At 39.9% G+C, this 16,219-nt stretch overlaps 1 protein-coding gene across 1 annotated transcript in view; it reads right to left on the bottom strand.

Annotated features, from left to right (window-relative positions):
- wdr81 (WD repeat domain 81) overlaps positions 1-15,758 on the bottom strand; it is a 46,578-nt gene extending 30,820 nt beyond the window's left edge. Inside the window, exons 1-3 of the mRNA XM_039757220.1 lie at positions 14,794-15,758; positions 9,893-10,339; positions 282-3,829 (exon numbers count right to left, since the gene is read on the bottom strand). Coding sequence (XP_039613154.1) covers positions 282-3,829; positions 9,893-10,251 — 3,907 coding nt within the window. The 5' untranslated portion in view covers positions 10,252-10,339; positions 14,794-15,758. The remainder of the gene's footprint in view (positions 1-281; positions 3,830-9,892; positions 10,340-14,793) is intronic.
- Between the last annotated feature and the right edge of the window lie 461 nt (positions 15,759-16,219).

Consider the following 16,219-nt stretch of genomic DNA (forward strand, 5'->3'; position numbering starts at 1 on the left):
AGTAATGGCACAGCGCTCTACAGTGTGTTTGAACTGCCCATAAGCTATCACAAACATGTTTCACTGTCATCAGTTTCTATCCATTGCAGTTACTACATCATTTTCAAATTGCCTTTAGTTTTTGTTTTACTGTCGTATTTACTCCCCCCACACCCAATATGTTCAACCTTGCATTGTAACATTAAACCAAGAACAAATAAAAATTAAAATGACTATAAATATAAGATTTGACACCAAACTGATAAGCCCATAACCACTACTTAACACCAAACTGGACTTACCAAGAAGAATTGTGTGTTCTTTCTCCTCTGAATCTTCAGACAGCTCTGGTTCTACCTCTCCAACCATAACCTCTTCATGGTCAACTACCACCTCATCTTGTTCTTCTGTATCTCCTGCTGTCAATGTGGATGACTCAGGGAAGGAAGGCTTCTCATGTTCAGAGACTAAAACAGCTGCACCACGTCCATCGGTTTCCTCCAAATCCCCAGAATCTTTCGCATCATCTTCACCCTCACTCGCTTGCTTCAAATCTTGACTGCTATCTGCAGATTTCAGGCTGGCTCTATCCTTGGCTGAATCCCCATCACCCAGGGAGACCTCACTAGCACTGCTTTTGTCACTCAGTTTCCCCATGCTGAGAGACTCCTGGTCATCCCTACCTGGGACCTGGTTCTGTTGTTTCTCTTGCAACTCCCCATTGCTACTGTTTACATATAGGCCATTCTGAAAATCCTCTCCTTCTACAAGAAAGACTTGATCATTGAGGCTAATTCCTGAGGAGTAATCCAACATCTCTCGTTCTACTCCTACAACTCCAACCACTGATCCTCCAACACTGCCAACAGCTTTATTGCCACCAGCTCCTGAACTTAATCCTTCAACACTGCTTTCATCCTCTTCCTCCTCCTCCAGATTTCCTTGTCTGTTCAAGCCTTTTCTTCCTTCCCATTCAGATCCAGACACTAATTCAGTGTTGCAGTTACCAAAACCAGTCATTACCTGAAGAACATGAGCAAGCAAGCCGGAAAGAAAAGGCTGTAGTCCAAGCCGAACAATAAGCTGCAGAATGAAGCAATCTGTGTAAAGGTAGAAGCGGCCATGAAGGTGCCGAGGATTTTCATATACTCCAACCAGGGGTTTAAGGAGATATTTAACAGCATTCCTTGGTCCTAAAGCTCGACTAATTGGCTCAAAAAGGTACCAGGAAGCATAAACTGCTGTAGACTCATTGGACATAAGGGTCAAAACAAATGGGAGTAGGATTTCCAAACCCTCTGGAGTGATGCTGTTCTGTAAAAGCCCCTCTAGTTGACACCATAAATAAAATACAATATCCCGTCCTTGGCAGCCTTCATTTGTTCCCCTTTCCTCCTGCATTTTGCGATGATAAGAAAATATGAAATGATGAAGAGCAGGAAAGTATGGTGGGAATGATAAAGATGAAGAATAAGGACTCAGCAGCTGACAGGGGCATGGTGGAGGGAGGCCCTCATTAATGTTTTCATACTCAAACAATGTTAACCTTTGACTATGCATCATGTTAGCTTTGCTTTCAAAAGCTCCTGCATGAGCAACACGCAGTTGCAAAAGTGCTTCCAATACATTATGAAGGGGTAAGGGAACATCTCGAATATTGGAGAAATAGAGCTTCTGTACAGTCTGAAAGCGATCCTCTAGCGGGACACCTGGCTTTAACATGCGCAACTTAGGGGCAAAGAATATCTCTGCAATAAGGACACCAAGGGCTTGCATGTCTCTGTGAAACATTTCCAAAAGAGACACTGCAGATGGAAAATTCGCTTCTGAATCATTTCTGACTTGTCCTCCATCCTTAGCATGTGCTTGTAGTCCTTTAACTAGGAAGTTACTAAGTTTTTCCAGTTCGTCTAGCTGTTGTAGGGCATTAAAGCCGTCTGGAAGTGAGACTTTAATATCTTCATTATTTACTTTACCTACACCTCCAGACACTTCACCACCTTGAGTGTGAAGCTTTCTAACAATACTGCTGCTTGCTCTCTGACTTGTAGTTCCTCGATTGCTGCCTCCTCCAGAACTTAACAGAGGCATGGACTCACTCGGAAAAGACAATGGTTGGGGTGTTCCAGAGACCAGATGCCCTGGTGTCTGTTCTAATCCTCCTAACTTTCCACCAGTAGCAGAAGCAGCAACTGAACCAGAGGAGGCTGACAGGGAGTCCAAAGCCTCCATTCCCTGCTCTAGGTCCTCATCTTTATCCACTAAAGTCCAACTACTTGCTTCACAACCTGCAGTTTCCATAACAAATCCATCAATATCTGGCACTTGAGATGAAACCGGAGTTTCCAAAATAGGGACACCCCTGGCTGGTGTAAGGAAAGCCGCTGTGCCAATATGTGGTGGTTCGGCTGAAGCATACAGATTTGCAGATAACCTCTGCGGATGAGGCTGGTCAAAAAGCTGAACCACACCATAGCTAGTGAGATGTGTATGATTATCTACCAAGTGCAAGCAAACATTTTTTGCTTTGACAGCCTCCTTTCCAGAAAGCTTGTAGCCAAATGTGAGATCAATCCAGTGGTGAAGCTGCAATGAAACTTCACGACTTTCAAGCAATCGACGATGAACTTCGATAAACTCTTCATAGGAGTTACACCATGAAGGAACTTCTAAGTCTGGCATGTCTGGATGAATAGATTTAAAAATAGTCGGATCTGTGTAAAATTCTGGGATGCACTCATCTGGAGTCCAGCTCTGCATGCGTTCCATGCTGGCAGGATACTCATTGGGTTCCCACTGTGAACGAACATGACAGCAAAGAACAGATTTTGGGGTTCTCCTAGCCTTATACACATAGTATGTGATGTCTGATAGAACATCGGAGATATGATGGGGGACATGTAAATGTTCACTTGGTCCTGTACTTCCAGAAACATTACTTACACCGCTAGCGAAAATCCCTCCTCCACTGCATGTGGTGGTTGCAGCTGCTGCAAAGGCTTGTTTGGTCATCTCATATGTAAAATCAAGCTGTTTATCACCTTTGTTCAGTCGGAATTTAGACCGCCTAAGATCTCTAAACTTACCATATGGGATAGTAAAGTCCACTACCCATGGTAACACAGGGTGGTAATTGGGATCTCCTTCTCTGCGACCAGCTAATCGGTTCAACTCCATTAAATACTGAAAATTGGTTACTCGCCCATGCAACCAATCTGTTAAAAGCCTACTAAGGTGATCACTACATGCCTGACAAATATTTTTATCTGATCTCTCTCTAACCTGTTGACTATCAAGTATCTCTTCAGCATGATCCTCAGTTTCTGTGAATACAAGTTGCTCATAATGTGCTAAGTTAACCTTTAGACAACTACAAAGCTGCTCATCCACAGCAACATCTTCTAGGGAAAGTTCTCCACAAGATAGACCACTACTTTGCAAGGCTCTCATTGCCTGCAGAATTTGGTATAGTATGAAGAGCACTTTGGCATGGCTGTTGCCTAGCTTGGCTGGACTGTAAGTAACAATGTCTCGCAGAGAATACTGAGTGTAAGGTTGGACAATGTAGAGTACGTCTTGTGACTCCAACAAAAATTCTGCTGGTAGTATATTTGGGCAGCACTCATCTTGTATCTTCAGTGTAGAAAATAATGACACAGGACTTGATCTTTCTTTTTCATGTTCCTTGGCTGGAGAGACTGATGGAGAACTATGGTCAGTCTGTAAAAATGGGCATCTGAAAAGTTTTTGCAAAGCACGGCGCACAGCGTCAACAGCAAGGATTTGGGGCTGCTCAGCAGAACCAGAGTAAGGGTGAACATAGGCTTGGTGAGCTTTGTGCCATAGATTCCTGAAACCAGAAATGTCCAGTTAAATACATACATTTATATACACATACAAACGTTAAGGTACACAATTCAATGTATGAATGGAAACTTAAGAGGATACATTTAAACTTTGCTCATTAAAATTCAAGCTCCCAACAACTAGATTCAAATTTTAAATTTAATTCATATAATTGCTTTTTAAAATACAAGAAAAATATTTTACATTTTCAATTAAATTATATATAAATAATTCACCAACATGCAAAATGTGAAGTAAAGGAAGTTAAGAAAACAATACTACAGTAGATGTTTGGTACATTAAAGATATCTTCTGAAACACAATGGTGTACGTTGAAAAGCTCAGCCACTAACACTTCTTTTGTAAACAATTAACTATTACAATTGACTAGTCTAACAACTAATTTCAGATGAATTAAGGGCAACATAAAAATACAATTCTAAAAATAATATGATGAATACATCTCATGTTTTCGATTAATGTTATTTCAATTATAAGCAGAATGTCAATTAGTTCAAAATATGTCCTGGCTGTTTTGGGGTGCCGTAAAAGCTATGTAATTTATGTAATTAAGTAATCAATAAGAGAAACATTAAGAAGTCAAACCAACAAATGGAAATCTCTAAGGAATCAATAATCTTATCAATTCCTAATGGTCCCCTTCTTCCATATTATGGCTGCTTGGCTGCCTACTTTTACACTATTTTCATGGCCAAGGGATTAACATGGACCACTGGTTGAAATCAGAAGGCTGAAACACAAATCCAGAAACACTGCATTACAATTATTCACATTAATACATTTAGTAAAACAATTATATTAGGCAGAGTGTGGAATTACATTGGCAATTGACTTTTACATTAAAGTACCGCTGACTTGCATGAAATAGGTTTTTCTTTGACTCAAAATATATTGTTTAGGTTTTGAAATTTTTTTAAGGAAAAGAAAAAAGATATCGAGTCTACAGTGCATCCGGAAAGTATTCACAGCGCATCACTTTTTCCACATTTTGTTATGTTACAGCCTTATTCAAAAATGGATTAAATTCATTTTTTTCCTCAGAATTCTACACACAACACCCCATAATGACAACGTGAAAAAAGTTTGAGGTTTTTGCAAATTTATTAAAAATAAAAAAACGGAGAAATCACATGTACATAAGTATTCACAGCCTTTGCTCAATACTTTGTCGATGCACCTTTGGCAGCAATTACAGCCTCAAGTCTTTTTGAATATGATGCCACAAGCTTGGCACACCTATCCTTGACCAGTTTCGCTCATTCCTCTTTGCAGCACCTTTCAAGCTCCATCAGGTTGGATGGGAAGCGTCGGTGCACAGCCATTTTAAGATCTCTCCAGAGATGTTCAATCGGATTCAAGTCTGGGCTCTGGCTGGGACACTCAAGGACATTCACAGAGTTGTCCTGAAGCCACTCCTTTGATATCTTGGCTGTGTGCTTTTGGTCGTTGTCCTGTTCAAACATGAACCGTCGCCCCAGTCTGAGGTCAAGAGCGCTCTGGAGCAGGTTTTCATCCAGGATGTCTCTGTACATTGCTGCAGTCATCTTTCCCTTTATCCTGACTAGTCTCCCAGTTCCTGCCGCTGAAAAACATCCCCACAGCATGATGCTGCCACCATCATGCTTCACTGTAGGGATGGTATTGGCCTGGTGATGATCGGTGCCTGGTTTCCTCCAAACGTGACGCCTGGCATTCACACCAAAGAGTTCAATCTTTGTCTCATCAGACCAGAGAATCTTGTTTCTCATGGTCAGAGTCCTTCAGGTGCCTTTTGGCAAACTCCAGGCGGGCTGGAGCCTTTTACTAAGGAGTGGCTTCTGTCTGGCCACTCTACCATACAGGCCTGATTGGTGAATTTCTGCAGAGACGGTTGTCCTTCTGGAAGGTTCTCCTCTCTCCACAGAGGACCTCTGGAGCTCTGACAGAGTGACCATTGGGCTCTTGGTCACCTCCCTGACTAAGGCCCTTCTCCCCCGATCGCACAGTTTAGATGGCCGGCTAGCTCTAGGAAGATCCTGGTGGTTTCGAACTTCTTCCACTTACGGATGATGGAGGCCACTGTGCTCATTGGGACCTTCAAAGCAGCAGAAATTTTTCTGTAACCTTCCCCACATTTGTGCCTCGAGACAATCCTGTCTCGGAGGTCTACAGACATTTCCTTTGACTTCATGCTTGGTTTGTGCTCTGACATGAACTGTCAACTGTGGGACCTTATATAGACAGGTGTGTGCCTTTCCAAATCATGTCCAATCAACTGAATTTACCACAGGTGGACTCCAATTAAGCTGCAGAAACATCTCAAGGATGATCAGGGGAAACAGGATGCACCTGAGCTCAATTTTGAGCTTCATGGCAAAGGCTGTGAATACTTATGTACATGTGATTTCTCAGATTTTTTATTTTTTAATAATTGTACAAAAATCTCAAGTAAACTTTTTCATGTTGTCATTATGGGGTGTTGTGTGTAGAACTCTGTGAAAAAAATGAATTTAATCCATTTTGGAATAAGGCTGTAGCGTAACAAAATGTGGAAAAAGTGATGCGTTGTGAATACTTTCCGCATGCACTGCATACTGATTAATTTGTAGTTTTATTATTTTATTGTCAGTAGCATCAGTTATCTGCTTAAATAACTTCACCTCATTAAAATAAGAATAATTGTAAGATGGTTACCATACTGTGACTGGTTTTTACTTATGGAAATCTTGTAATAGTCTGACTGTTTCCTTTTCAGGCATTATTTAGTGCTGTTGTGGAAAACCGTAGTTGTTTTATACAATGAACATCTAACCATTTTATCATTTTTTTTAATCAATACTCCCTCATAGAAGAGACACGTGATTGATACTTGGAGTAACGTCCCTTGACAGCATGTGGTGTAATTACCATCATAATTAGCCTACTCAAACCCTGTACAGGACATTGCAGCATCCTGATAATGACAAGGCAACTGGGGCAGGGTGAGGGCTTTGTGTAATTAGTCAATTAAAAAAATATGCTAAGATTAGGTTTGTCACAATGCCGAAATTACAAACTTCAATATAATACTTCCAGAAGTACTGATATTCTATGCCACAGGTACCGGTACAATAAAAATTGGAACACTTAAAAATCACACATCAGATCTCAAAGAACAAAATATTCAAGCGGAAAATCTTTACTGAGTACTACTGTGTAATTCTTTGAGAACAAAACAGTCAATGGAAACCAAAATTGGCAACCCATTGAGGCCTGAATTCAACAACTCACCAAAAGTCAAAGTCAAAAATTGAAATCACAGGTTGATCCAACTTGTGTGACTCAGTAGTGTGTCTGGCAGCCCACGAGCCACTCTCAACAACATCTGGGCATGCTCCCGAGGAGACAGCAGATGTTCCTGGGGAGATCTCCTCCCAGACCTGGATCAGGAAATCAATGAGATCCTGGACAGTCTGTGGTGCTACTTGGTGCCATCAGATGTACTGATACGCAACATCCCAAGAGGTTCTCAATTGGATTCAGGTCTGGAGAATGTACAGGCCAATCAATGTCATCCAGGAACTGTCTAAACACTCTGGCCACATGAGACCAGTGCATTGTCCTGCACTAGGAGAAACCCAGGGCCAATGCACCCATGTAAGGTCTGACAATGACACTGAGGATTTCATCCTGGTAACTGACAGCAGTCAGGGTATCATTGCCTAGCATGTGGAGGTCTGTGTGACCTTCCAAGGATATGCCTCCCCAGTCATGCTGGATAATGTTGCAGGCTGCATAACGCTCACCATGGTGTCTCCAGACTGTCACATGTGTTCAGTGTGAATCTGCTCTCATCAGTGATGAAAACTTTGTGCCAGTGGCATGGCTGCCAACTGTAGTATTCTCCTGGTGGATGCTGTTTCCTGCAGAGGCATTAGCTCTCTTGGAAATGTGTTCTTTTAATATTGTGGCTTATTAAATAATTAAACAATATCATAATATACCAGAAAAGGCGATATCCCTCCCATAGTGATTACGGCGGTACAAGAATCACATGAGACAAAATATCTTTTAGCTTACATTTACTGACGTTTTACGCAGTTACAGACGGGGAGGCATATGGACAGACTTTATCCAGGTGGGAATCTGGATCAACACAGTCAGCCATTTTTTCCGTCCCTACGCTGGGAGGGTTTCCAACACCTATTGTTGGCACAGCCTCGAAGGGTCTGGCCACTGTCCAGACCTTTTATATGGTTCTTGCTTCATTTGCTGGTCTTCTCGTTTCCAAACAAGGGCTGAATTCCTCTCCCACAAAATACAGAAATATCATAGTGCTTACATGTCGATTCTCATTCTCCCAAGAAGGAAAGAAGGTTTGTGCTGATAGAGGACAGAAATACCCTAACCTGTGTTTAAGCTGACTATACAAGCCTCCAGTTGTCTTTGGCTATCTAATCCAATGCTTGGTCAGCAATTCTAACTGCTGAGCCTCTGTGTGCCACAGTTAACATGCACATGTGAATAAAACTCATAACAGTATTGTCCAGATACAGTGACATAAAGAAAAATGTAGTATTACAGCTGCCAATCCAGCTTCATGGTGATAAGCTTTGAGCACAGGTAATACTAGAGGACGTCAAGCCCACATGCCACCATCATGGAGTCTATTTCTGACAGTTTGGTCAGAAACATGCGCACCAGTAACCAGCGGGAGGTCATTTTGTATAGAGATACTCCAATCAATTGGCTGCTGATCAAAATCATCTGATTTTCACGAAAAAAGACTTGATCTGTGACGGTAAATTGGCTGATCACAAAAAAAGATCTTTTCAGACCCTGTTTTTCTAGGCTTTAAGTACTTTAGTTGCAGTGCTCCTTTACAGGAGATATTACTATAATTGAGCAAGCATGTCTTTTTTTTTTGCCTTGAACTTCCTGTAGTGAAAACAAAGCAAGTCAAGACTCATTTTACAAGAGACGAGACGAGAGTAATAAACTGCGAAAAAGGAATCAGAGAAATCTTCTTATGCAATTAGACAAACGGCAAGAAATGAATGAATTCAGGCCTTATTATTTTGTTTAATTTCAATTAAAACAAGCTCGCTCTCCAGACTCAAATGGTGTCTATTTTAAGTACAGCAGATTACATTTTTACCTGGAAAAAGAAAAGATAAAGATGAATTTGAATCTGCTGCTTAGTAAACGATAGGCTGGTTAGATTTATCATGTGTCTTTTACTTATGTTACGCAGTGGTGTGCTGGGCTGGTAAAATCACTTCAAGAGTGGCCCACCAAAACAAAAAAAAACTAATTAAAAAGGCAAGTTCCATTATGGAATACACTCTGGACCCCCTGAAGGTAGTAGCAAAGGAAAGAATGAAAGCAAAACTGAGGATTCTCAGCCAATGAATTATTCAGCAGAAGTGTGTCAAGAAACATTATGGGGGCTTCTTTATACCAACAGCAATATGCCTGCAAAACGCCTCACTGTGACTACCAAGTCAGAAGGTTTTTCTTTCTTTTTAGTCATTCTGGTGTGTGTGTGTGTATTTATTTACCTATTTCGTTTTTAATTGATTTAATGTTTTACTTTAAAAAGCCAAAATTTCCCTCAGGGAACAAATAAACTTCTGTCTGTCTATCTACTTCCTGGGCTGCCAGTGTGGCTGGCAGAGTGATCTCCATGAACATCTGCAGTATTGTTGTTGACGTGATTCTGCACTGTCAGATAACAACTTCAAGCTGCCAGAAAAGCTGAAGAAAGTGTCACTAAAAGTGCTACTGGATTATCTCCAAATATTAGAGAAAGAGAGGGTTCAACATTGCTTACAGAATGACGTTTTTCTAACTTGCTTTTTGTGCAACTATAAATAACAGTAAAATACCAAATAAACAACATCAAAACATACATACAGTAAAAATCTTTATGCTTAAATAAAGAAAAACCTGTTCAATAGTAACTAGTAAGTGATGGGACAGGTAGCCAGTCATGCAGACACTCTATATGGATATTTATCAGTTTTTGTTGCCTTATTTGTACATATTTTCATATAAAAAAATAATAATGATAATAATTCACAATTACCTGAAGTTGCACTCCGCCAGTCTTTGCATCTGCAATAAACAGGAGTCATCAGAGATACTTTCATCGTGGCAAAAAGAATCCAATATTAGAGAATATCGAACTCGGCTTTTTCTGAGCCCTTGAATGCAAACTCTGCTCCATCCCTGTGGAAGTTTGTGCACAGAGCGCTGAAGAAAGGTCTGAACTTCAGCTTCACTTAGACCCTCTGGTCTTGGGCAACGCACAACCCTTCTCTCCCTCATCATGGACAGCCATTTTGTGGGCACAAATGCAACCAGCTCTTGTGGTCGCAAACCCGCCACTAACTGGGATTTTTCAATGCACAGGTCCCTCTCCACAGCCGTGATTAACCATTCCATGTTGGCTCCTGATGTCTCCAATAAGGAGTTATCAGTGTTGCAAAGGAAGGAAATGCAGGTTATTGGTCTTCACTGTCCAAGGCAAAACCTTTAAAAAAATAATTAAAAAATTAATTCTTCTCATATATACACGTCAGTTTCCAATGAAAAGCATTCTGTCCTGATTTTCCTTCCAAACAACTTCTCCTTTCTTGATAAAAAATGTGAACAGAAACGTCAAAACTAAAAAAGAGGAACTAAACTTTCAAGATTTCTGAGAGGATGGGTGCTTTTGTTTTTTTTGTTTTTTTGTTACAACTGTAAACATAAAATAACGAAAGACACATTTTTAATGTAAAGGACCCATCTGACCCATAACTGTCAGCAAACAAAGAGAATAAACTTCAACCATCCCTGCCCATGGCAGAAAAGAACGGTTTGTGTAAAACAAATGCTGCTATTGAAATGCTTGAATCATGTCATGCTGCTCCACATGACATGGGCAGTTCAGTTTGCAAGTCAATATGGAAACGACTAAAATAAAATGCAACACACATCTGCTCACCAAAAGAATATATTTAACAGAAGTCTGCCTCTTGGTCACTTTAAGGATATCTACCTTTGAAGCAATTTCACAATTCAAAAGAGAAAAAAAGTGTCTATGAAAGGCACAACAGAGATGTAAATTGCAAGAGCAGTAATCACTGTATGCTACTGAAAGTCACCCTGATTATAATATACTAAAGGCTGGTTCACAATATGCTTGCCATGGCAGTAAATGTGAGGGAAGCACCTACTGACCATTTCCAAACAGACAGCTTGCAGGCAATTCATGTCAATGCACAGAAATGAACTTAAGATGCTTGTTGAGAGAAAGCCATTCAATGGCCCCACAACTCACTGCCCAATCTACTGTACAACAATATTGTATTGAAATGTGCGGACCCCCATGAGACTATCTTCAGTAACGCTTCTTGGACAATAGTTTGACATCTGTGCTTTACAAATGTTTTCTAGTATCTGTATGAAATGTACTGTTAATCTGAATAACTTCTTAAATTAATACCTGACATTAACATCTCTTGTTCCTTTATACTTTTATATAGTTGTTTCAGGGCTTCTGTCTTAATAACTACTTTACCACGATGTATTTTTTTTTTAATAACAAGTTAGGACGAAGTGCTTTGTCACTGTAGGTAAAGTTTAACTGATATACAATAAAGTAACAAATTGTATAATATTTATGAGGGATAGAATTTTCCCAATGTCTTAGAGCAACTTACAGTGATATTTTCCAATGACAAATGCAGCTGTAATTAAAACCCTGACCTAAAATACTGCCTAACCCATGTAAAGGGATGTTCAAACACTATATAATACACATAGTGCACACAGCATGTATGTGCAGACACTCCTGGGGGACTTTCTCTTTCCCCTCTGTGGACCTTCTGTGGGATGTGGAGCTGTTCCGTGTCAGCCTGGTTGAAAATCTTAATCTGGTCTCTCCCTCACACCCTTTACCGAATTTAGCATCCTTTTCAGTTAAGCGTTCTCCATATCATCCAGCAGCTCAAAAATTGAAAGATTTTTATGTCAATGCCACCCCAAGGTAGCATGAACACTAAATGCCAACAGTCTGTTTTTGAAATGCAAAGCATTTCCAGCAATACACTGACATCCCTAACCTAAAGTTCAAAATCAAAGTTTTAAAATAATGTAAACTATGAACACACACTATGAATACTACTTATATAAGCTGTACGAGTAGGTGAAAATGTAAACACATACTCCAGACCTATTCTCCCAGAACACAAAGAGTATATATATTTTTTATTATTGTCATCTTCAGATTGTTAACTTTCAAACATAATTCAGTTATCTCTTGTTAAAACTACACCTTGACTCTCTCAATTTGTTTTTTCCACTGTATATTTCTTTTTGTTGCCATTTAACTAATATATTAGTAGCAATTGTCTATAAACAAACAAGTGCAGTACAGACTTTTTCCTTAGGAGTCTGCATTCCTTTAACGTGGGTAGTGACGTCCTTCACATCCTTCTACTACTCTGTGATGGCTGGTGTGACTTTCTGTGCTGTGGTGTGCTGGGCAGGTAACATCACTTCAAGAGAGGTCACCGAATTAACATACTGATTAAAAAAGGCCAGGCTCAGTTATGGGATACACTCTCAACCCACTGGGGGAAACAGAATAGAACAGAGTAAACACAAAAGCAAGTGCCACTATGAACAACGCTGCACATCCACTCTCTGACCCTCAGGACTTTCAGCCAACGAATTGTTCAGCAGAACTGCATCAAGAAACGCCACTGGAGCCCTTCCCACCATTGGCAATACGCTTTTATAATGCTTCACTGTGACTGCTCTTTTTACCTTTAGCCAAGTCAGAATTTTTTCTTTGTTTTTAGTAATTCACATGTGCATTTATTATTAATTTATCAAACTTTGGTAGAAGCCTAATGTACCCCTTGGGAGAAATAAAGTTCTATCTAATGCAAGCTCACCATAATCACTGACTGCCAATTTGCCTTCAGAAAACATGGCTGAACATCAAATAATGTATTTTGCAGCAGGGTGGTATAGTGACACAGTGATTAGCACTGATGCCCGAGAGAGCAAGCATCCTGATTTTAGTTCCGAAGCCTGTCTGGAGTTTTACCACATTGACCCTGTGTGTGTAGAAGTTTTTTCTCATAACCTCAAAAGCATAGTAGTCATGCTAACTGAAAATTCTAACTTGGCCCCTTTTGAGCAGGAGTTTGTGCATTGGTGGGCCCTCCAATGGATCAACTAGCTGTAGAGAGCTGTTTCTTGCTTTCGCCTATCTCTTGACCCCTCACAATCCAAAACTGGATTTAGCTGGTTTAAGAATGCCACCTTTTGCACAAACGTTTAGGCAGATACTTCTCTGGAAGCCCCATCGGAACAATACATATTTACTCTTTAAATACACCTTTATCTGCTAAAGTAGCAGTAGTAGGACATAGAATTGCTATAAAAGTTCAAACATAAATAATCAAATACATATATTTACCTAGCAAACAGTTTGCCATAATCCAATGCTGAATGGAACTTATTTTTAAAAGTGAATACAATTTACATAAACCAGAACCATTATTATTGGATGAGAGCTAATGACACTATTTAAGTTTCGAAATATTAAAATTGTGTTCATAAAAATTATTTACACTTTGAAATCACATCATGTCCAGCACCTCCTGACTTACAGGTAGGAGAAAAACCCCACATATGATACATCATTCCACTTGATGTCTTGTTATGCAAGATGTTTAGTTTTTTGGGGTATCCCCCGACCACACACACACAATGACACACCCCATTTTTGGGCCTCCTGACCCTGCCCCACCCCCCAAACAAAACTTAATTTTTTCGCATTTTGGACCATAATTTTGTGCAAGAAGTTATACCCTTATGATATAAAGTAAACGACTAGGTGACTTCAGCAAAAATGATCAAACAAACTTCAAGTTATGCATACTCATGCAACCAACCCTAGATGTTTACTACAAGGAGTTAAATTTACTCCTTTTCACAAAACTTCAAAGTATGAAGATTAGTAAGAGTATTTTATGCTATTTCAAGGTTACAGATCACAAATATGATAGTATTTTTGATACTTGACTCTTTACCAGTGGTCCTAGCCCTCTAAAAGCCTGATCATGTGTTGGTATCCTTTCTGTCCACCCTGGCCATCGGACCTTACTCTTATTCTATGTTAATTAATGTTGACTTATGTTTATTTTTTATTGTGTCTTCTATTTTTCTATTCATTTTGTAAAGCACTTTGAGCTACATTTTTTTTGTATGAATATGTGCTATATAAATAAATGTTGATTGATTGATTGATTGATTTTAGACTATATCAAAATCAATGATTACAAATATATTATTTTTGATGCTTTCCTAGGGATCCAGCCCTCTTACAGACCTCTACCAATGGGTGAAAAATAACACATTTCTATTACAATCGAAAGTATTTAGACATTAAACATTTTAATTAAAACATTTTAATTTTTAAATTATTCTTGCTTATTACGTACTTCTACCTAATGAAGTAAATCATGACGTTTCTTATGAGACTTCCCTCAGTTTTATCTATGAAGACCACCTTCTTTTGAATGTTCAACTGCAGGGTAGGAGATAGTATAATTTCATAATAAAATGTCCAGAACTAAACTAATCGCACCCCTCAAAGATGACCTTAGACGCATTAAGAGTTTTCTTGCACAAAATACAAATGTTATGATTTGCAGAAAGAATTTATCCGGCTTTATAATGTTGTTAAAGTCTTTGTAAAAGTGTTGCTATGAAAACAGCTAAACGTAACAAAATATCTAAAAGAACATGTCAATATTTATGTGCAGTTTGGTTTAGTTCGCCAAGTTTAGTTAGGAACCTTAAATCAAGGGCGGCAATCACATGATAATCGCCGCACCTTGGCATATCAGCTTTTCGAATGGAACTGAAAGCAAAATCTGAGACGGGCATAATCCATTATCGGAGCGTTAGGTCGATAGCACTCACCGCTTGTTCCATTTTGATTCCAGGGTATGTAATTCAAAAAGGAGGAAAAAATCGGTCACTTTCTTCTCTCGCCGCTTTCAAACTGAGAGAACCGCTTCTGAAAGCAGTCAGTAGCGTCATGCCCTCCTCATGTGATTATTATGAATTACTCCGGTCGATCGCGACAGACGACACACTTTATCGATACTGATGCAGACGCCGCGCTCATCCGCTATTCGCTGCTCAAGTTCGACACCTTCTCATGATCTCAGTCTTGCTATTCTTATCAGTATTGTAATACAGTTTACGTCATGCCGATGACAGCTTTATAACAGGGGGCATAAACAGTCATACCTCCACAAATTGCTGTTCGAATAAAGTTCTTGCTCTCACTAATAACAGCCCCTCGTGATTTCTGCGAAGACCCTGATTTTCCTTCGCATTCATTTAGCAATTTCTGCTACTGAGGAATGTATTTTGCTGCTTTCTGACAACTTCGCTATAGCTCCCGGCACATCAGGTGGAGATAAAAAATTCAGAATTGTTTTAACGGAAAGTTCCTGGGTCGAAGATCAAAGCCACCATAGCCGCCTTCGCTCTGATGGCGGCCATGTTGGAGGAGGGCTGTTGCATGCTCACGTGAACCGTCACGTGACTTGACCCTCCTCGCTCAGAAGGACTACAAAGTGCAGACTATGAGTTTAAGTTAAAAGTGCCCGCGTAGGTAGTGTGATGTTATCAGTTGTCACTCGATGGTTGATTTCATTACCAAAGGTCAATATTACAGAATATGGGACATAAATTGGTAGAGGCTGTCAATCAACAAGTACAATGTCACTATTTCGGATTGACTGAAATATTGACGGATGGATTAAAAGACCCTAATGCTCTCCATGCAGGTGGCACACGCTACTTCCCGGAACTTCAAGTTTCAGAAAAAAATCTGACAAGTTACCAATTTATGCTACAGGAATGGTGGCGATTTTACTAGCACCGTGGGGGCAGAGGATATACAACATCAAAGTTTTGTGATCTGTAGAGATTTGTTATCTGTATTGAACAATCGAAAGGTTGCATGCCAACGAGATATTATGCTAGAATTTAGAAAGAGTTTGTTAAACTGTGGTATGCAGAGCTGACTCGTTTTTTCAGCCTTAAACGAAGCTATAAATGGTGCCCTGCAACTCCTTTTGCTTCGAGTGAAATCATCACTGAAAGACCTGTGCACAGAAACCTGGTGACACGAGAGAGAAGCCAGGACTGGGAATAGCAAGATTTGAAATGTTTGGATACAGCAGAGTTTACAAGTTTAGAATGTTGAGGGGGACCTATGATCACTTATGGCAATGTCTGTTGTCACGCATGCATGTCCGAAGATCACCTTCTGTGCTTATCAGCGATAAACGATACCATGCTGAGAGATGATGGGGTGCTGTCACTTCCTGTA

This window comes from Polypterus senegalus, chromosome 6 (genome assembly GCF_016835505.1).
Source record: "Polypterus senegalus isolate Bchr_013 chromosome 6, ASM1683550v1, whole genome shotgun sequence".
Taxonomy (NCBI): domain Eukaryota; kingdom Metazoa; phylum Chordata; class Cladistia; order Polypteriformes; family Polypteridae; genus Polypterus; species Polypterus senegalus.